Source organism: Camelus bactrianus, chromosome 29, assembly GCF_048773025.1.
Source record: "Camelus bactrianus isolate YW-2024 breed Bactrian camel chromosome 29, ASM4877302v1, whole genome shotgun sequence".
Taxonomy (NCBI): Eukaryota; Metazoa; Chordata; class Mammalia; order Artiodactyla; family Camelidae; genus Camelus; species Camelus bactrianus.
In genome coordinates this window covers 3,011,612-3,033,904 of record NC_133567.1, presented here as the reverse complement: position 1 = coordinate 3,033,904, position 22,293 = coordinate 3,011,612, and the positions used below count along the sequence as shown (strand labels likewise).

Here is a 22,293-nt window from a genome sequence, read left to right as displayed (position 1 = left end):
TGCTAGCTCTTGAAATCTATCGCTTTATTTTATAGAGGGGGTTTTGACTTGGACCACTAGTTAGTGGCACAGTTGTTTGAAACATTCTGATTTCCAGACCTGTGCCCTTTCTGCTGTTCCATGGAGTGATTAACTGTCAGGGCAGTTTCTTGTGTGGAGCGTTTTTGACTGTGGAGGTGGACCCCAGATAGAGGGGCACCCGGTGGAAGGACCAGGGGCTAACTCTTTCCCTTCTAATTGCAAGCAGTAACTTTTCCTATTTGCTGTTAGTAAGTTTAACCTGAAGACTGTTGTTTATTGTTACAAGGAAGAAGTGAAGGAAGAAATGTTGGGGTTAGATTTTTTAAATCTGTATTCTTAACTTGGGGGGGCGGTATGTGAGAACAGTGTGAAAAACACACAGACCTGTTCTGACCACTGGTCTTTCTCTTCCTTAGAACAGTTTTGAAGGTAGCAGTCACGCTTTCCAGCGGTCTCACTCCTGTGTGTGACTGCTTTTTAAGCACCGAGTTCACTGGGTCGCACAGCTGGCCAGCGTGGCCGCCAGAACCTGGCCTGGCGTGCGCTGTTGCTGCGGTGCAGCTGTGCTGGGGCTCACGTGAGCACATCTGCACGGGTGCTTGTGTTTGTGCGCTGACCACGCTCCTTGTCTGTTTCCTGTAGTGACCGTATCAGAGTGTGAGGTGCAAGCTCACAGAATCCAGAGAAGTCATCATGAAGTTATATGTGTTTCTGGTTAACACTGGAACTACCCTGACATTTGACACTGAACTTACAGTGCAAACGTGAGCTCTCTTTCATTGATTCGCATCAGTTTTGCATTCTGGGTGTGTAAGAAGTTAAAGACCTGTTTGAGTTTGAGAAAATGACTCCTTTAAGTAAGAGTGGTAGTGCAGTGAGTCTTAGAGCTTTGATCCCCAGCGTGTTACACGTACAGTTGTCATCTTTTCTAAAACGCTAACGTTGAATGCATTAAGTTGTGCTTTGTTCTGTTGACATGAATATATTGTTCATAGTAAACAAACTGGTTTCAAACCAAGGCAGTCAAACAGAAGTAAGTTTTCGTAGCTGATTGCTGTTCTCAGTTCCACAGGACACTGCAGAGGGGACTGTTGCTAGCTGTATAAACCAGCATGCACCAGGCCTGTGTTTTTTGTCATTGCTTTTATTCTTTTATATGAATAAAGTCAATAGTGTTTGGTTTGTTTGTTAATGATAGAATAAAATTTGGAATTTTATTTTTTAATGGAATTATAAAATTATTTTTTTGAAAGTTCTAGTTTTTAATAAAACACAGGTTGACCTGTGAAGGAATAACTTTTTTGAAAGATTAGAAAAAGGAAGCAGTTTTCATGTGATACAGACTTAATGTATTTTGTGTAATGTGACCTGGAGATTTTAACACACATCCTGTGTTCTGAAGATTTTAACAGACCTGATGCTAACTTGAGCAATTCTTTTGCTACGTTATATAAAGATTACAAAAATAAATGTTTCTACTGTCTGTATCTCATAGATTGACTTCTAGATGTGGCACAGGGGTCATTTATTGACCTTTTATTTATTTAAAATTGCTTACTTGATTATGGAATCCAATTCCAGGAACAAGCAGCTGATAGTTTTTACTACTCTTTGGAGGAAAAACTTTAGAGTGAAATTCATTTATCTATCAGGTATTTTTACATAGTGCTACTTTAGTAATAAAAAGGTTTGTTGTTGGGCAAATGTAAATAACCAACTTACCCTCCTTTGTTTGAAAAGTGTGGCCGACCTGAAGCATGCCATCCACAGCAAGTACAAGATCGCTATTCAGCACCAGGTGCTGGTGGTCAACGGCGGAGAGTGCATGGCTGCAGACCGGAGGGTGTGCACCTACAGCGCGGGGACGGTAGGTGGGGGCGGGCGTCGGGAACTGGGCCGCTGATCCGATTTGTATATTGAGGGCTGTGTGCATGTTCAGTAGTTACAACATTTTACCTCAGTTTTTTTTTTCTCTCTTGCATTTTTACTTCTGTAGGACACAAATCCAATTTTTCTGTTTAACAAAGAAATGATCTTATCTGAACGTCTACCTGCTATTCCTAAAACTACCTTTTCAACAGAAAATGACATGGAAATAAAAGTTGAAGAGTCCCTTATGATGCCTGCAGTTTTTCACACTGTTGCTTCAAGGACACAACTTGCGGTGGTAATTGTAATATTTATTTATACCTAGTATAGTTGAAATTGTAAAATTGCTGTATTTAACAAAATAATGTTGAATTCATACACTTGGTAATTTTTTGGGAGCCATGAGCTTATTAGGCATTGGTGAATGATCTGAACCGTCTATTGCTTCTAAAAGCATTTAAATCTAAATAGCAAAGTAGTCTAAATTATAGAAGAAGCATGCCAAAAACATGAAAAATAACAAACTTTTTGAAAAAATATTTCCTGGTTACTGTGTCTGGGTTTTAAGTTTCAGGTGCATGCTTTGTTGGTCTACACTGCAGACGATGACGGGATCTTTAGAGTGGACAGGCTGTCTTAGATGCTATTTGTCACCCTCTTTCCTAGATGATGTGCAGATAATGACTTCAGAGCAATCTTTAGTCAGTAAAGTACCTACGTTAGAGTAGGTGGACATTGCAGAGAGAGCTCAAATAACTCTTTAAAATCACGACCCTTTCTCGCATGCTTAGGTCTGGGGAAGAACCCAGCCTCTTCCCAGTACATACCTCTTGGTTGCCGTGTGCAGTTCTCATGGGTTGTTCACAGTCGTTTGTTTTTTGTTTGTTTGGTTTGACTTGCTAGCGCTTTGCTGTGATGCTGGCTGTAAGCTGTCAGTAGTAGGACACAGTTTGCTTTCAGCCATGAAAAAAAATCATCCTTTAGAATCAACTAAATAGGTGTATTTACCTTTTATAAAAATAAACAAATTGTTAAAATAAACTATTATAAAGTATTAATATTTGCTTTTCGAAAGAAGTCTGTTAGTTTGTTTTAATGTATTATGTACATTAGTGAAGCTATCCCATTTTGCACCTAGGATACAACATAAAAAGAGAATAAACTTACCTTTCTGGAATATCTTTAATAAGCATTAGAGTCTGGAAATGTTTTTTAGAAGGCAAAACTATTTTTTAAAAAACAAATTCTGTAAGTTGAATTTATGTAATATAATCCCTTAGATTTATTTTCTGAGTATTGGTCTATAATAAACTAATAAAACTAATAAAGACAGGCTGCACTATTGCATGCCATTTAAAGGTAATAGTTTTGATTTAGTTGAAATATAAACACCACACGCTAATAGCAAAGTGTAACATTAGATACAAAAATTACCAATAGGATAACCTGATAGGGTATATAACTGTTACATGATTAGAGTGAGAAACCAGAAGAAGAAATAAAACTTGATAGAAAGATTTAAAAATCAAATAGATGAAATGAGAAAGAGGATTAGTCTAGAAATAAACAATCTGCGCAGTTTGTAGTGATGCCAGGTGGCAAGTTACAGAATGGTGACGGGTCCATCCAGTCACAGATTAAGACAAGCAGGAAAGAGAAGGGGGTGTGCTGAGTAGCAGAGAAGAGCTAGGACGGAAAGGAACACTGACTTCACTGGATTAGCACACATCTGCATAGGATACAACAGAAATAGTAAAGTGAACCCTGAACATGAAACAGTGAGATTAATACAGCCCATCATATTGGTTACTAAGTAATTTAGCCAACTTTTCCCTTACTTAAAGAAACTTCATGGTATGATTTTAAAAAAGGAACCACACCATCACAAGAAATCCTGGTAAAACAGGTTGCTAAAGTATGGAAAGAAAGGTACGCACAGAACTAGAGGCCAAGACAGGAAAAGGGGGTGGTATCAGGATGTGACGAAGTGGACGTTAAAGCATTAAACAGAACAGAGTGAAATTAATACTGAAAGATTTAATTGAGGAAAAAGATAAGCTGAATCTGTATTTGCCTGTCAAAGATAATAATTTCAGGAGAACTTTTAATATAATGATGTACATCAGTGTTCATAGCAGCATTATTAATTATAGCCAAATGGTGGAACAGCTCAAATGTTCAGTGAATAAATAAACAAAATGTGGTATATTCATACAGCGGGGTATCAGTCAGCCTTAAACAGGAAGGAAATCCTGATAGGAGCTACAGCGTGGAGGAACCTGGAAGACAGTATGCTGAGTGAAGTAAGCCAAACACGAAAGGACAAACAGTATACGAGACACCTAGAATAGAGCAGAGTAGAGTAGATGTTACCAGGAGCTGCACAGGGAGGGGCTGTTGGGTTCTTGCGTGATGGATGCTGAGTTCCGGTTCGGGTGATAGCAGTTCTGGAGATGGACGGTTGGGATGGTCACAGCAGTGCAAATGAGTCCACAGGACTGAACTGTACACCCGCAGACAGGTTAAAATGGTAGGGTTTATGAGTATTTTACCACAGTAATTTTTCAGAGGGAGATTTCAATACATCTCTTTCATAATCAAGAAAAACCTTGTGGACTAGATTTAATACTCCAAATCTGAAAATACAGAATATACTTTTTTCTTATGGCTAAAAACCCAGAAGAGTATCAAAAGAATATATTAATAGCAAAAAAGCAGATGTTTTGGGGATGCAAGGATGGCTCAGTATTTGGGAATGTATTAATATAATTAATTGCCTTAATCATGAATACTTCACAGGTAAAAACATATAGGGTCATATTAATGTTGTCCAAAAGAGACATTTGTTAGAATTCGGCCGCTGTTCCTAATAAATTCAATAGCCCTAGAAGGGAACAGAATAAATGTAATGCAGACTAGACCAAGTATAAAAAAGTAATGAGATTTCAAGTCAGTGCAAAGCTAGAGTCATTTGCATAAATCAGAGAAAATCTGTTCAGTATTCTTTTGGAACTTCTGGGAAATGTACTAAAATTAAAAAATCAAGTAAGTGATGAAATTAATGGAAAAGAAGTGAAAAACATCCATTTTAGGTGTTATGATTGCATACTTGGAAAATTCAAGAGAATTTAATAAAAACCCATTGGAAGGAATTGTAAGGTTGACTGGGTGTGTGATAAATACATCGACATTATTCAGATTTCTCTGTATTGGCCCTGTTTTGGGGAAAAAAATGAAAAATATATTGCATTCTCAATAGCAGCAACAACAAAAGTCTGTAAAATTCTGTTCCAGGACGTAAAACATAATCAAATGAAAAGATACTTTTTTTTTTTAAATTGAGGTATGGTCGATTTACAGTTTTGTGTGACTCTGTGGAGTGCAGCATGGTGCTTCAGTCACACACACACACACACACACACACACACACACACACGTATATTCAAAACATGGAACGCTTTGCGAGTTTGCGTGTCATCCTTGTGCGGCCCCGCTAATCAGCCATCCCTGTGACATGCCCGTTGCGTGTGCGCTGCTAGAGTCAGCGCAGAAGATGGATGCTTACTATCATTCTTAACATTTGTGGTCACATGCTACTTCCTATCTATCTGTGTTCATGAGCTTAATTAATCACAGTTAATTGCCATGATGAGGCATTTTTGCTTTTGGGCGGTGGGGGGAGTTTTGATTTTTTGTTTTATTTGTGTTACATAAAATGGACTTGGAGTTCCCTTGAAAGAATCCCTGTCCAGGAATCACTGAGAAAGTGACGATAAAGAACGGGAAGTGGAGGGAGAGTGTGTCCTCAGGTTTTAACCCACACCCAGAGCCGCTGCAGCCCCAACCGGGCCCGCAGGCCAGGCCGCCCGTCGTGTGAGGACTGAGAGGCCCTGAGGGCCGGCCGTCTGGAGCACGCTCTGGAGTCAGGCTACCCGGCTGCTTGTTATGTGACCTGCACTGTTATCTTTACTGTCAGTAAAATTAATAATGGATTTTTGTTTCTTGATATATGTTTGAAAATGCACAAATCATGATACATTCATTTTTAGTGCATTTTCACAAAGTGAGCACAAATTTTAAAATATGTATCACCCTACTTCATGCTTTCCCCCTTTCAGTACCTGTTATTCCTCTTCCATAAAGTTAACCAGTGTCCTGACCCCCAAAACGGCTTTTTTTGTTGTGTGTCTGGCCTCTTGGACTCAGCACTGTGTTCCTGAGACTCATTCGTGTAACTGCGTGTGTTAGTGGTCTGTAGTCATTGCCACGTGGCATTCATTCCATGGTAGAAAGTTCAGAGCCTTGTGTTCCACAGTTTTTGCTGAATTGCCCTGTGTGGACACCCTAGCAGTGTGGACGCCCTAGTGGGGTGGACACTCCAGCTGTGTGGACGCCCAGCAGGGGTGAGCTTCTCTGTGTTGCCACAGCGAAGACAGGAACGGCCACTAAAAAGTTCCTTCAGGAGAGCTTCCCTCGGAATGTGCTCAGGGCACGTTCGTGTGTGTGTGTGAGTGCCCGTGTGCGGACGTGCACACAGACATTACCTTCTTTCACTGTTCGTTTCTTGTCTTCCAATGCAGGAAATGTATGAAGTTGCCAAGAAACTCTGCTCGTTCTGTGAAGGTCTGGTCCACGATGAGCACCTGCAGCACCAGGGCTGGGCTGCGATCATGGCCAATCTGGAGGATTGTTCAAATTCCTACCAAAAGCTACTTTTCAAATTTGAAAGTATTTATTCAAATTATCTGCAATCCATAGAGGACATCAAGTTAAAACTTACTCAGTATGTTTGCCATTAAAATGGATAATAAGACATTTGTGTAAACACCTTTGTAGTTTATCTGTTTTAGTAATGGTAACTTCGCTTCTAATAGGCCCTGTATTTATTATAACTGAAGTTCATGTTTTTCAGACTTTCATGATGACTTATATGGACTGTAAAATCTAGAAAGTATGGTCAGTTTTATCCCCCACGTACTTCACGTCTACCACATGCCTGACTTCTGTATTCTTTATGTAAAAGGCTCAGAATACTTTTGAAGTCATTTAGGAACCCAAGAATTTTTGTTGTATGTATATGTACAGTTTCAGTGTTTTGTGCACTTTTGGTTCTTTTTAAATTTATTTTTTATTCAATTTGAATTAGAGGGAAGTAGCATGTTCTTTTCTTATTTAATGAAGTAAACCTTATTATTTCAAGTTTCTCTATTTTGTGGTACGAATATTTAGAACATTTTGGCCTTAAGTTGACAATGGGACACATCTCGGGGAGGAAGGGAATGATTAATTAAGATGGGAAAGAGCTTTTAAACGTTTTTATAATTACCTTTTCAAGTAACTTTTTGCAGGGGAGTTCTCTCAGAGAGGTTAATTTAATGTAATTTAATGTAGGAGCCTGAATACTTTTACTATGTTTTTACACAAGTCAAATCATCCAGATTTTATCTTTTCCCATGTTTTTTGACAACATACATCTATCTACCTTTCTGTCTGTTTCAGGGTCTGATGAATGCAAGCGTTATCGTAATCTTTTATAAAAGTGTTAATTTTATCCTCTACTTTCAGTATATCGAAAATATTTTATTAGCTTAAAGACAAAATGTTGAACTTTAAGGGACTGGTATGGTAACTCTTCTTTATAAATTCAAGTTTTTTATACCTTAAGATTTGTTAAAAACCAATTGTCCACTTGTTTAGCATACACTTGCTGCCTTTGCTTTAGAGGGTGTTTCAGTGTGTGAGCAGTACCCTTTGCTGTGTCTAACGACGTGTTTCTCTGTCTAACTGAGAGCACCTCACAGACTACTTTAGGTGCGTGTAATTATTAGCGAGGTGGTAAGATGTGTGTGTGTGTTAACAGTGTTCTTTCTTTCAAAATGCTGATCTCTAACTAGAGCAGTCCCATTGTTTTACTGACAGATCTTTCGTATTTTAAGTTTAGGAACTGCGGTCTCAGTGATGGCCAAGATCCCGCTGTTGGAGTGCCTGACCAGACACAGTTACAGGGGATGTTTGGGAAGACTGGGCTCCTTACCTGAACGCGAAGGCTCAGAAAAGGCGGAGGTGAAGACCTCCGCGGAACTGGTGCTGTCTCCCGAAATGCCTGCAACGACGAACAAATCCTCGTCAGCCTCATGTCACAAGTCCATGGAACACGTAGCCCCAGACCCCACAGATGCTGAAAGTGGAAAGGAAATTAGGGAATCTTGTCAAAGTACTGTCCAGCAGGACGAAACTTCAGTAGATGCTAAAGATGGCGATCTGCCTTTTTTTAATGTTTCTTTGTTAGACTGGATCAATGTTCAGGATAGGCCTAATGACGTGGAATCGTTGGTCAGGAAGTGCTTTGATTCCATGAGCAGGGTAAGTGACGGTAACTTGGTTTTCCTTGGGTCATTTTACCACGTGAAGTTATGTTATCGACACTAAATGTTTCCTATGCAGTAACGGGGAGTGAGTGCCATGCTGGAGTGGAAATGATGGGCTGTGGAATCAAGCATTATCGCCATGTGTATGAGCTTGGACACATCAGACCGTTGAACTTGTAACTTTACTCGAGAGCTGATAGTACATTTGGGAAGATTATCGGAGGGCAGACAGGAGAAATTCTGTGCAGTGCCGAGCCTTGCTGTGTCCCCTCCGCTGGGGACAGTTGTGATGGTGGTGGTACTTTGAATTTTTCCCCCGACCCAGTAATTTCACTTGGACTTTGTAGTATCTCCTGTCATTTAGTTTGTCCCTACAGTCAGGTTCTTTCATCCTCTGGGTGAACCTCCGTCCTGGCTTTCTGTACTGGCCTGGGTAAAACAGTCGTATGATTTTCATCCTTGTGCATTGAGTCCTGAGCACTCTCAGTACAAGTAAACCGGTAAAAGGGCAGTGTTCGGCGGCCTCTGACCTGCCCTGTGTCCTACATTCACTTAGTAATGAATCTGGTGTTCACATTTACAAATGCTATAGAACTTCCAAGCTTTTAGGGGAAAAATATTAATGATATAATTTCATTTTTATCTTTACAGTTAAAAAAAATTTATACGGAGAATGGTTTACATTTGATGAAATACAGAAGCCTTGAGTGGTTAGTTCAGAGTAGCCAGCACCAAAGTACTGAATTTCTCCGTCTCCCAGGAAACTGCGACGGGCCTCTTTCTAATCGTCCCACCCCACACCTCCTGGAACCGATTTCTGACGTTTAAAAGAAGTAATTTTGCGTCTGCCTGATGCATTTTAAAATTCAGAATGTAGACATTGTGTTTTTGTATTTTATAATTACAGTGAGCTTGTGTTTTAGATTAAGTTCTCCCCCGAGTACACTTACAGAAACCTGGGGAGTCAATACCTCTTCAGATCTGAGGAGTGAGCTGGGAGAAATCTTTGAGGCCTGCGTGGAAGGGGACGGGCCCGTGTGTCGGGGGTGCAGGAGCATGAAATGATATTCTGAAGGCTGCGGTTGTCTGAAGGTCATGGGCAGGGCAGCTAAGCTTTTTTCAAAGGTAAACTTTTCATTCAGTTGGAAGAGAGACTTAGTCTTTGGTTTGTTATTGAGAGGAGGGCAGCACATTGTCTGGGTGCCTGAAAATAGCAACATTCTTTCCTCGTTTAAGTTACTGGACAGTAAAATGCAATGGGTTCCACGTTTCTTCTTAATTCTTCCAGTACCTGTTTCCTTGATGACACCCTTCTGGCGTTTCTTTCATTGTGGCCGTTTATTATTTGTGGTCAGAGAACGCTTCAGTTCAGACTTGCCAGGGCAGGGAAGTGTGGAATAGATTATGCCGAAAATGAATGAAAACTAGTGTTCTGGTCAAGTTACTGACGTTTTAGTAGTCTAAAAAATCCATCTGGAATTGTGGAAAGTCAGCCACGTGATTGTGATAGGATGGTTGAAATCTCATTTTTTCTTTCTTTCTTTCTTTTTTTTTTTTTTTATAATTTTTGTAATTCCACATGAGTCAGAACGGGCTCTAGACCATGAGGCCGTTTTTGACGGGCTTGCCCTCGGCTCTGCGCTTGCATGTTGAAGTGAAATCTAGCAAAGCCCTTTGTAGGACAGGAGGGAGGTAACAATGGTCCTTTACTGGATGAATGAGGATTCACAAGCATTTTTACCTACCGAAAACGGAAGTTAGCTGTGGTGGTGTTGCCAGGGGGTCGCATCATCGACTTCTCAGAGGGAGCGGTCGCTGGCAGCTCATGCGGCAGCGTGGGAAGTCTTCATGTTGTGAGAGCAGGGTGGCGGCCCCTGCGTTACACGCGCTGTCAGGAGTCAGCGGACACGGCTGTGGTACAGCGCTGTCATCAGTGACGCTCGCGTGACACCGAAACGTTCTGCTCAGCAGAGATGAAAACGCATTTTGAAGAATCAGTTTATGTATTTGTTTGTGCTGGACACAATAACAGTACGTGCTCCTAGTGGGATGTGCCGCGTAGTAAACGGCACTCTGCCGTGATGGTTTGACTAGATTAGTACTTTGCTCCTCTCGGTAGTGTTGTGTATTCTTGATACTACTAATGGCTTTTCTAAAGATCGACTGACCTGAGTATGGGATCTCTCTCACCCAAGATGCCTTCTTTTCATCACATGTTCAATCCATAATTGTCCAGAACAGCTGCCTGCCAGGTTTTCTGATAGCAGGAGTGCTCATTGCCAATGAACTAATTAAAAAATGTTCCAAGTTTTGATACTCTTCTACAAAAGCAAATTCTGGTTAAAGCCATCATTTTTATAGACTAACCAATTTTAGTAGTATTCTTAACATGTATTTCCAACTGCCAAAGTCAGAAGCCGTTTTCAAAAACTGAGTCAAGAGGCAGGTATCATGGAGCTTGAGTATGATTTGGAATCATAAGGGCTCAGATCGTAGCACTGTACTTCATTTCTGACCTCTGTCATCCACAATAAGTCATTTAAATTCTCTATTTTACGATATTTGGGTGGATTGATAAATGCTAATTTCACAAACTTTTTAGTTTTTACCCTCACATATCAAGGAGAATCTAGAATTGTTGCTGCGTTTTTGTATACTCACATGTTTTCTTAGACTGTATTGTGTTCGTATTAGAACAACTCTTGGGTGCTCTATTTCAGATTATACTACAAAAGACAAACTGACTTGCAAATCTGATGGTTGACAGTGGGAAACATGTTTAGTTAGATAATTTCTCAGCCTTCCAGAATGATATGAACATAAGTTATTGAATCTCTTCTTAGTATTTCATTCAGGAGACCTGTGACCTGATTGGAATATTCTTGTTTACTCTGTGCAGTGGGGTGGGTTTAGAGGTGAGGTGGGAAGAATGGAGAAGGTAAGAAACTTTTTAGTTTTAGACAACAATAATGTTAACCTTTGTAGTTGTCAGGGGAAAAAGCACCAGACTGAAAAATTAGTGTAGCACTGTGTTTAATTATTGAAACTTTGCTGAATCATTACTAGTAAAAATCTGTGATTTAAAATACATAATTTAAAATATTCACAGACTGGAAATTTTAGTTGTCATTACTTGTGCACTGATGGAGTGAAATATTAAGTAGAATAAGCTTTTAGGAACTCAGGTTGTGTAACCTGTATTCAGTGAGTCTCAAACATTCTTCTGTGCTTGTCTGTGTTGTATACTGTACTTCCAGTGAATTGTGAGACACAGAAACTGCATAATCGGGAGCCGTGGTTTGGGGTTTGGGTTTTCTTCCTTAAATCACTGCTGTGTTTTATGTATAGTTGTGATTTTGCCCAGGTTGAAAATTTGAGTCTATTTTAGTCATCTTTTTAAGGCTTTTATCACCCACATAATTTATACCTAGTCATTACTTTGGATTGGAAATGTGTGCACATTGGAGTCACCACAAAAATGAGAAAACATTCACCTATTAACAAATTTTAGTTAACATTGTACAAAGCAGGTGCCGGCTGTATTACATAGCGGCCATGTTAACTTTGAGGTACTAGAAATGCAGCTTCTTACTGACTATACTGAATTCTTGGTAACAATAGAACAGTTCATTTTTACCTGCCTTTGTATGTTCTCTGTGTACCAGACACTGTACCTAAAATAAATAATTTAAGGTCTCTTTGACTGGAGATCAGGGAAGACATCATGAAGGAGGTGGCGTTTGACTAGGACCCTCACAGTCACACAGACGTGGGCTTCAGCGGCTAGGGGGACGCTCACTGCGAACAGAGATCAGAGCTAGAGAAACATTTGTCTGCGTGTACTAGGCGGTTCAGTATTCCGTGTTTTCCGATGTCTTTGTGGGCAGAAGGGAGCCATTTAGGGGTTTCAGCAGAAGACAGCTCTAGTGAGTCAGTGATAGAAGATACCACAGGTGTCCCTGTGGAGGCAGCAGCAAGTAGTCAGAAACACAGACTGAGAGTTTGTGAGGAGGATGAAGGGTTGAACAGGGGCTGGGGTTCCCTCCTTGGAGTTGTGGTTACTGCTGAAATCTCGTGAGGAGCAGGAAAGTGGGCCGCAGCACGGAGTCCCTGGGGGTAGTAGGCGCAAGGAGCTGCCAGAGCGGGTCCTGAAGGAGCCAGCGGGGGTAACGCCGGACGCGCGACAAGTGTCTTCAGCGTGAGCGTGGGAGCCGCACAGGGAGCAGGGGCAGGGCGTCTGGACGAGGATGGCCGGTGTACAGGGTTCTTTCAGGGGAGGGCCCAGCAGGGTTGAGGGAAAGTTTTGGGGTTCTGTGACTTCCATAAATTCCAGAAAATTTGTAGAGTTAAAGCCAGGCAACAGGAGAGGTTGAAGAGTAAGAAAGCGTAGTTGGTCAAGCAAATTCCTTGAGGAGATGCAGGCTAAGAACACAGCCATCTCCAGGGCAGGGGTGTTGATATGTTTTAGAGGGAAGTTGCGTTGATCAGTTAATGACCCAAGAAAGTGTTATTATTAATTCTGCTGTACTTCATAAGACCTGGGAAAAAATGTTTTTGGTGGGATATTGAGAATTGAATAGATGGTGGCTTGAATTGAAAGATATGGTCCCTAGAACTGGATTCCTGTGTCGGCATTCCTGTGTTTTGTTAACATCATAATTACCCTGTTCTTGACCTTCTTGTGGAAATACACCCTTGATTTCTCATGCTTTTGCTTTTCTCCATTTTCCACTGTTTGTTTTTCTTTGAAGCTTGGTTATCAGAATAGTGTGAAATATATTTTAAACCATTTGTTGAAAATTTCATTCATGTGTGTTTGCTTGTCATTAGCTTGATCCACGGATTATTCGACCATTTATAGCAGAATGCCGTCAAACTATTGCCAATCTCGATAATCAGAATATGAAAGCCATCAAAGGGCTGGAAGACCGGCTGTACGCCCTGGACCAGATGATCGCCAGCTGCGGCCGACTCGTCAACGAACAGAAAGAGCTTGCTCAGGTGCTTCTCGCAGACTTCTCTCAGGAAAAGGAGTGTGCGGTTTTCCTGCACAGTATTTCGTGCGCAGCCTCACCGTGCTGCGCACCACGAGCACTGCTCATGCAGGTGCCACTGGCCCCTGCGCTCCTCGGGTTGGGTGAGGTCCGGGCCGGCTGCCGTGCTGTCCGCGGGAAGGTGGACCGCGCTCTGCGAGCAGCAGGGGGCGCGCGCGGGCTGAGGGGGAGGCCGAGCGTGTCGTGCTGATAAAACCCCTGCTCCCTCCTCGGGGGAAGTAAAGGGCTTAAGAATTTACTAATACTTAGGTTTTTAGGTCTAATTTAATGCAGTGTTCCAAGAACTCTGTTACCAAATTAGATTTATAACCAAAAGAAGGTGACGAAATTGTGAAGAATGGTTGACCTAGACACTCCCCCCACACGTGACTGCACCTCAGGCCGCTTCGTTTGCCTCCCACCCTCAAGCCCTTGGAAAACAGCCTATAGCAAAAGAGGTGACACTAACGTTCACTCTTCTGGTTTAACGTTCCCTGCCAGCGTTTCCTCTCTAAATGTGTTCTTTCATTAGAACCTCTGAACAATCGTTCTAATGGGTACAGGTGTTTTGTTTCACCTGCATGGCTGAGTCCATGCAGTATGGTGTAGGTAGGTAAAATGTGTATAACCATGCTGCAGTCCTTGTAAACACGTTTAAAATACCTACAGCGTTTTTGTAGTTTGCTGAGTTCACCTTGTAACGAATTACCAGTTTCTCTTACTCTCTCTTTTGATTTTGGGTCAAGCTGCTTTACCGTGAGCTGGGTTTTTTTTTATCTTGTCCAAACACTGAATGGAACCCCGGTACAATGCTAAGTAGATGTGCTAGTAGGTATCCTTGTTTAATTCCTGATCCATAAAAAACGGTCAACATTTCACCATTATAATATTTGTAGCCTTTTTTTCCTCCCTGTTCTAATAGAAAACCCCCCATCAGAATAAGAAAGTTACATTCTATTTCTAATCTTGGACCATGCTTGGATTCTTGGAATAAGCTCAACGCGGTTATGATACGTTGTCTTTCTTGTGTATTAGCTGTATTCCTTCTAAGTAATACATGCAGCCTTGACGTAGTAAAGTCTACTGTACGTTAAAATAGCCCTTAGTAGTTCCTTTGAGTGGAAAATTCACTTTTTGTCATTTGAAAATTTCTTTACATCACCTTATTTCTGAAGGATATTTTCTCTTGATGGAGAATTCCCAGTTGTTAGTGATTTGCTTGTAGTGCTTTGCCTTTGGCTTGGTTTTCAGCAGTTTGGCTACGCTGTGGTGGGCTGTGGCGGGCTGTGGCTTGCTTGGTACTTCTCTTGCGTTGGGCTTGTACTGCATGAACTGGATTGATTCTGTTTTTCTCGGATTCGGGAAAAACTAATTGAAAGCCCATTAAGACTTTACCACAGGAGGTTGATTAAAGCAGTAAATTATTTTTTTAATGGATTAAATTACAGGAAAAACATAGTCTTGCAGCACATTGGAAGAAGTGTAAGATATAATATTACTATTAAAATTGTCTTATTTTCAGATATTGAGCCACTTCGGCTTTATTTTAATACACATCATTTAAACTTAAATATTTTCGTAATATTTAGGAAAAACATGAAAGAAAGGAGAGCGAACCACCAGAAAGGAAGAAGACACACTTGCTGCCCTTGGCTGGTCGTGTGGCAGGGGGATAACCATCTGCAGCAGCAAGTGTGACAGTGAGCAGAATGTGACAGCAGAGTAGGAAAAAACCTATAAACACACTACAATAATTATTTTTCCTACAGAATAATAAAATGTACTATAAAGCTCATTATTCTCAAAATATGAGCAAAGGTCAGGGGAACAAAATACAATAGCCTTGAAACAGTGGTGAGAGGAATGACTTCAAGAAAAAGTACAAGGTCAGTTGATTGATTGTTACTGGGGGAAGTGTGTGGTCTCCCGTCGGCTATCACTGATTAGATTGTATCTGCTGGTTTTTGCAACTTCAGGCCAGTGGGCGTGTTTATTCATTGGCTGTGCCCGGACGGGGCCGCTGTGTGTGTGGTAGAGGCTCAGGGACGTAGGTTCTGGTTCTCGTTTGCCTGTTGCATCCCTGGATACAGAGCTTCATCTTCCTGGGTCTCATTTTTCTTCTAGCCTGAAAATGGAGCAGCATTAGATGAGCATAAACTTCTTAAAAGCTCTGAATCTTTTGCTGTGGACACATCCACTAAACTCAGAAACGCAGGAGATTTTTAAGTCTTATTTGAAAGTAGAACAGTGCATGTCTAACAGATTTTCCTCTGAAATGAATGTTTGTGCCTTTCATGAGACTTAATGTTCTTTAACATATTTTCTGTTAAAGGGATTTTTAGCTAATCAGATGAGAGCTGAAAACTTGAAGGATGCATCTGTGTTACCTGATTTGTGCCTGAGTCACGCAAATCAGTTGATGATTATGTTGCAAAATCATAGAAAACTGTTGGACATTAAACAGAAGTGTACCACTGCCAAACAAGAACTTGCAAATAACCTGCATGTCAGGCTGAAGTAAGTGATTCTACTATATCTAATTTGGGATGTTGAGGGTTGATATTTTTTGTTTCTCCCAAGTGATGGAGTAATTTTAAACTGTACTGAAACCCTTCATCTGTCGATTGACATGGGGTGAGATGGTTTTTGTAGCATCTGTGTGTCTGGACTTGACCCTGCAGGTGGTGTTGCTTCGTGATGCTTCACGCTGACCAGGACGGAGAGAAGCTGCAGGCTTTGCTGCGCCTCGTGGTGGAGCTGGTGGAAAGGGTCCGCACTGTGGAAGCCCTGAGCACGGTTCCTCAGGTGTACTGCTTAGCTGTTGTCGAGGTCGTGAGGAGAAAAATGTTCATAAAACACTACAGGGAGGTACGCAGGTTGAATTTGCTTTCATTGTGTCTGAGCCTGCCTGAACTGGGTGATTATTAACACAAGCTCTCCTCTCCTCAGTGGGCTGGTGCTTTAGTCAAGGATGGAAAGCGATTATATGAGGCTGAAAAGTCAAAAAGGGAATCCTTTGGGAAATTATTTAGTAAGTGTTCTTTTTTAATTTTTTAAGGAAAAAAATGCTGGTTTTATTTCATAGATAAGAAGGTAGCATTACTAGCATGAGTTATAAAATAACCATATTGTTCATTTCTTTACACAGGGAAGTCTTTTCTAAGAAACCGTCTGTTTAGGGGACTGGACTCCTGGCCCCCGTCCTTTTGCGTATGTATTTATTTTCTAACATGACTAAATCCTGTATGTGGTCATTTCAGAGGTAGAGATCTTTATCAGAAGCAGACATTTTTTATCAAAATAAAACTGTTTTTGGCTTTAAAAGATCATTGCCAAAAAGCTTTAATGTAAATTCATAGTTTCTGATACAGAGTCTTCACAACACAGGCGACACTGCTGAGATGGTGGGAATAGATCCTCTTCCTCCCCATCGATGTCTCCCTCCTCCTTGCCCCCTGCTCCTCCCCCCTCACTCCCCCCGCCCACCCTTCTCCTCCTGCCCCATTCCCTGCCCTCCCCTCTCATTCATGTTTGGACAGATCAGAATAGGGCGACCCATCAGGTAAGCTTCATTAAACAGCGACAAGTAAGTTTGCTGTATTTCTGAACCAGGGCCACCTGGGACCACTGATCTTACTACGTTAGGAAAAACCAACAACAGATTCCACGGTCAAAGAAGTTTGGAAGCGCTATAGGTTTTCTGTGTTCTCCTCAGACATACTCCTTGACTCTTCACCGTGTTTTGTGCTGCAGGGCTTCTTAGGGCTTTAGATGTATGTGTTTCTGTGTACGTGTGAATGAGTGTTGTAACGGGCGGATTTCCCACACTCATTCACACGTAGGAGCCCTGCTGGTGAGGAGCGTCCTGACGTCCCTAAACTGCATGGCTCGTGACTGAGACACCTGGAGTTATCTTGAAAGATGTAGTTCTTGGCAATTTTATAGAGAAATGGTAGATACTCATTTTTTAAGAGGATTACGTGGACTAAGACTTTGTATTTTGGAAAATGTGGTGAAAAGGTAAAGTGAAGGGCAAGGAAAGAAGTAAAGAAGAAACTATTTTTACTACATTAAAACAACACGGTGCACCAGGAGGTTACAGGAATAGATACAGGTCTCAGGCTGGCAGGGGCTTCGTGACCCTGCTGAGGGTCAGATGAAAACTGGGAACGCCTGCGCGAGAGGGAAACAAGTGCGTTCCTTTAATGTCGGCAGGAGAGCTAGAACCCCTTACAGGGTTGCTGGAGCCGGGCGCTGGCAGGAGAGCTAGAACTCTGTACAGAGATGCTGGAGCCAGGTCGGGGGAGGAGACGGGAGCAGAGGGGCATGTCAGTTGATCAGCAGCAGCTTTCATGTCCTGGTTATTTCAGACTCAGAGACATAGTAGCGTGTCCTCACTGAATAGCCCTTCATTTTTGTTTGATTATTTTATTGTTTCTCCAGTATGGGTACATCATTTGAAACATTTTTGCTTGTTATATTGAACTTGATTATACTAAGAAACCATTTATGAATTTGATTTGCCCTGTATATTTTTTTGTAAATTATTTTTTTATATAGACACAGAAGCCTCGAAAGTTTGACTGTGAACTTCCAGATATTTCACTAAAAGATTTACAGTTTCTGCAATCACTTTGTCCGTCTGAAGTTCAGCCATTCCTCAGGTAAACGTCACTGGTGTTTTAACCTTGGGTGTCACCTCACGGTGTTGTCTTTGCTCTGGAGCTGTGCAAAGCAGCAGCAGCGCACTTAGGAGACGCCAGAGTAGAGGCAGGCTCTTCTGTGGCTGCTTTGGGACATTTCTGGGGAGTATAAAAATGATCAAAAAATAAGGTTCAGAAAATGAAGGTAAAGTAGAGGAAATGGAATGCCTACAGGAAGGTAGTTCCTTTCCGGTGGTGGTCTGTGTTGTTGCATACTGCGGGAGATTTCCGATTGATCCCTTCCATGATGTGTCTCAGTCTGAAAGTATTCCTGCTGTTGGTTGAAAGAGGATGATAATGCTGTAGTTATTTTTGGCATAGATTAAAATATTTGTTGTAGTTACTCATTTTTCATTACGAAGTCAGAACTCTAATTTGCTCTGTGTTTCAGGGTCCCCTTGCTTTGTGACTTTGAGCCTCTGCACCAGCATGTACTCGCTCTGCATCATTTGGTGAAGGCAGCCCAGAGTTTGGATGAGATGTCACAGACCATTACCGATCTCCTGAGTGAACAAAAGGCAAGTCGCGTTCTTTGAAACGGTCCCCCCGTTAGTGTAGATGCCTGTGCTGCCGCAGCTCTGAAAGCCCGTCCCTCTCTTTTCCAGGCCTCCGTGAGTCAGACGTCCCCCCAGTCGGCTTCCTCACCCCGGACAGAAAGTGCGACAGGCATGACAACTACTACCTCAGCCCGAACGCCGCCTCCGCTCGCTGTGCAGGACGCCCTGTGTCCCGCGGTGTGTCCCTTAGAAGAACTGTCTCCAGACAGCATTGATGCACATACGTTTGACTTTGAAACCATCCCCCACCCGAACATAGAGCAGACTATTCACCAGGCTTCGTTAGACTTGGATTCGTTAGCAGAAAGCCCTGAGTCAGATTTCATGTCTGCTGTGAATGAGTTTGTCATAGAAGAAAACCTATCGTCTCCTAACCCCATCAGTGACCCGCAGAGCCCCGAGATGATGGTGGAGTCCCTGTACTCGTCGGTCATCAATGCCATAGACAGCCGGCGCATGCAGGACACTGGCGCGCGCGGCCCGGAGGACCCGGGCGGCCGCGCCGCCCTCAGCGAGCGGCTGGAGGGCTGTCGGGCCTCGGCCCGCGACTCGCGCCTCAGCCTGCAGGGCCTCAAGGAGGATCTGGGCCGCCTCCGGGCGTTCGTGCAGAAGGAGCAGTGCGACTTCTCCGACTCTTTAACGTGTACAGCAGGAGAAATAAGGAACGCTATTGAGAAAGTAAAGTACGCTTTGGAAATAACACTAACTGAAAAGCACCAGGAGGAGCTGCGGTCGCTGCAGAGCGACTACGAGGGCAGGCTGGCCGCGCTGGTCCGGGAGGGCGAGGAGAGCGCGCGCAGGATCAGCCAGCTGAAGGGGGACCTGCTGTGCCTGGAGGAGGTGTTGCAGAACAAGGACAACGAGTTTGCGCTGGTCAAGCACGAGAAGGAGGCCGTGGTCTGCCTGCAGAACGAGAAGGAGCAGAAGCTGCAGGAGCTGGAGGCGCGGCTGCGCGCGCAGCACGGCGAGGTGGAGGCGCTGCGCCAGGCGCGGGAGGCGGCGCGCGAGGAGCTGCGCGGGCAGCGCGCGCTGGGCGAGGAGCGGCTGCGGCTGCTGCGGGCCGAGCTGCAGGGCCTGGAGCAGAGCCGCCGGCGCGAGCTCGAGGGCGCCCTGCAGCTCCGGCACGCGCAGGAGTTCCAGAAGCTGGCGGCCGACCACCAGGCTCGCTTGGAGAAACTGGAAAAGGAAAGTCAGCAGAGAATTGAGCAGATGCAGGATTCCCACGCCGCGGTCATCCAGGAAAAAGAACAGCAGCTCCAGGAGTTGAAACTCAAGGTGTCAGATTTGTCGGACATGAGGTGTAAGCTGGAGGTTGAACTCGCGTTGAAGGAAGCAGAAACTGATGAAATAAAGATTTTGCTGGAAGAAAGCAGAGCCCAGCAGAAGGAGACCTTAAAGTCTCTCCTTAAACAGGAGACAGAAACTATGAGAACAGAGATCCAGCAACTAAACCAGAAGATTCAGGATAATAATGAAAGTTACCAGGTGGGCCTGGCGGAGCTGAGAACTTTAATGACAAGTGAGAAAGACGAGTGTATTTCCGAGCTGGTCAGCAGACACGAGGAGGAGTCCCGCGTGCTCAGGGCCGAGCTGAGCAGAGTGACGTCCTCGCATCAGCAGGCGTGTGAAGTAGAAAAGAGCCTGAAAGGAGAGCTGGCCGAGCTGCAGAGGAAGCTGGACTCAGACTTGAGTGCTCTTGAAAAAGAAAAAGATGAAAAAATCGCCCAGCAGGAAGAGAAGTACGAAGCTATTATCCAGAAACTTGAGAAGGACAGAGAGAAACTTGTCATGAGCCAGGAGCAGGAGAGAGAACAGCTACTGCAGAAGCTCACTTGTGAAAAAGCAGCAGCCGTTCAGACTGCCCTGGAAGGACTGAAGTTGGAAAGAGAAGCTGTTGAGAAAGAATTAATAGAAAAAGTCAAACATCTTGAGGGGCAAATAGCAAAAAGGTAAGAAATTAACCTCAGTCTGTAATCATCAAGTTGAAGTCATGATTCAAGTCTTAATTGTGTGTGTAATCACATACGTTGATTTACTCACTTATCTTAGATGTAACAGTTGAAATATTTTATAAAGTAAAAACTCTTTAGTGTTTCTTAATAAACATTTTAAAAATAACAAACAACATAACTCCATTAGTGTAGCTTTTAAAAATGGATTCGCATTTTGGATTTCCAGAGAAATATTTTTGAAAATCTCAAATGTTTTCAGGATCTTCTTTGTCCTTTTTTAACTCATAAATTTCCTTTTAGTTTATTTTTAATTTTTTCCCCTAAATTCTTCGTTTGAAAATTATGTGTTTTCATTCTTTAAACCGTGTATGTAGGTATAAAAGAAGTTTCCTCTGAGCAGTGTTTAGTAAAGGCTGAATTCTAGCTTAAGGCTGTGTAACTTCATGGTTGTTATGATTTTAGTTATTTCTTCTGGGTTCAAATGGTAATAGGTAATGTAAAATTCCAGGTTTGATACAGTAGTGGGGTTTTTGCATTTTTATTATTGTTACTGTCTCATGTTTCTGTCTTTGATCAGAGAAAAAAGTCTTCAGTATTTCTGCTCCATTAAAATTTATTGAGATTTTTATGGCCTAATAAACAATTTCTAGAACATGATCGATTGGTTCTAGTGTTAATTCTTCCAAGGGAATCTGTTTACAGGTATACAATGTATTATATGTGGTACCCTCCGGACCTCAGCTGCAGAGGTGTTCGGGAAACAGTCCAGTGCGGGTGAGGTCCGAGCAGGGGAGCCACGGCGGGACGGCAGGCGGGGCAGACTGGGCGCCCATTCTGACCCCATGGTCCTAGTCCCGCTGCCACCTACACCGGACTGCCAGTGCTGCGGTCTTGCCCACATGGCTTGGCTTCTGTCCCTCGTGTCACCGAGGACACCTTTCTCCCTCCATATCATTCCAGCCACCCTCGAGTGGCAGACTGGTGCTCGCTCACCTTGTACAGACGCGCTCTCTCTTGACGGTCAGCTAGGTAGATGCGGAGCCCCAGGGCTACTGCCCTCATCACGACGGTGTCACATGCCAGGGCACTGGGGCAGGGTGGGGAGACGTGGTTATTACGTACAGGATTCGCCACTGCTCTTTATTTCTGTAACCAGCCTCGCAACTCCAGTCGCTATTTACAGCTTCCATCACCCACTCCATCTTTTACCTCGGACAGTGTCTTAGCTTGTTTCTTCTTCTCAGCCTGAAACCCCTGCCATTCATGGTACTTCCTCTACTGCGGCTGCGGAGGTGTTTCACTTGGCTCTTTGTTGCTGGATGTGGCCGTCTCCATGCTTCCATTCTGCGTCCTTGGTAACCCTGAGATCATGCAGCCTGTAGTTCCCACCCTGCAAATCCCCTCTCCTCTCGCCCAAAGGAGAGGCTGTGAAAAGCATTACGTGTCATTTGAAGTTGAGTAAATGTACACTTAAAACCAGTTTGGGAACATTTACATGTTTTAAGATTTATTTAAAATAGTTTGGGAATATTTACATGGCACCCTTTCTCCTGAGGCTCGGCATGTTGTAACACCTTTGATGAGAGTAATGATCCACCTGGACAAGCTTCCAGATGTAAAGGATTGTTAGGTTGGAAGTAGATAGGATTAAAGTAAGTGTTAGGTCGTGCCTGCTCCCCTTCCCTGGGCCTCTCCGCTCCTCCGCTGTTTTGTCAGTGCGTTCTCAGAGGAAGGAACGTGGCGCTTTCTGCTGGTAGACATTTAAGTTCGCTTTAGTTTTGTGTTATTTA

At 43.0% G+C, this 22,293-nt stretch overlaps 1 protein-coding gene across 5 annotated transcripts in view; it reads left to right on the top strand.

Moving 5' to 3' along the window:
* The window catches only part of RB1CC1 (RB1 inducible coiled-coil 1), an 84,001-nt gene that overhangs the window by 14,943 nt on the left and 46,765 nt on the right, over positions 1–22,293 (top strand). For 4 of the 5 annotated variants that reach the window (XM_074354948.1, XM_074354945.1, XM_074354947.1 and 1 more), the window contains exons 3-15: positions 664–785; positions 1,762–1,888; positions 2,018–2,188; positions 6,471–6,673; positions 7,827–8,253; positions 13,089–13,259; positions 15,624–15,808; positions 15,973–16,159; positions 16,241–16,322; positions 16,440–16,501; positions 17,852–17,955; positions 18,386–18,512; positions 18,600–20,500. In XM_074354948.1, the coding sequence (XP_074211049.1) occupies positions 715–785; positions 1,762–1,888; positions 2,018–2,188; positions 6,471–6,673; positions 7,827–8,253; positions 13,089–13,259; positions 15,624–15,808; positions 15,973–16,159; positions 16,241–16,322; positions 16,440–16,501; positions 17,852–17,955; positions 18,386–18,512; positions 18,600–20,500 (3,818 nt within the window). In that variant the 5' untranslated portion in view covers positions 664–714. Of the gene's footprint in view, positions 1–663; positions 786–1,761; positions 1,889–2,017; positions 2,189–6,470; positions 6,674–7,826; positions 8,254–13,088; positions 13,260–15,623; positions 15,809–15,972; positions 16,160–16,240; positions 16,323–16,439; positions 16,502–17,851; positions 17,956–18,385; positions 18,513–18,599; positions 20,501–22,293 lie in introns of those variants that run through there. The other variant, XM_074354949.1, reaches the window with a different exon arrangement.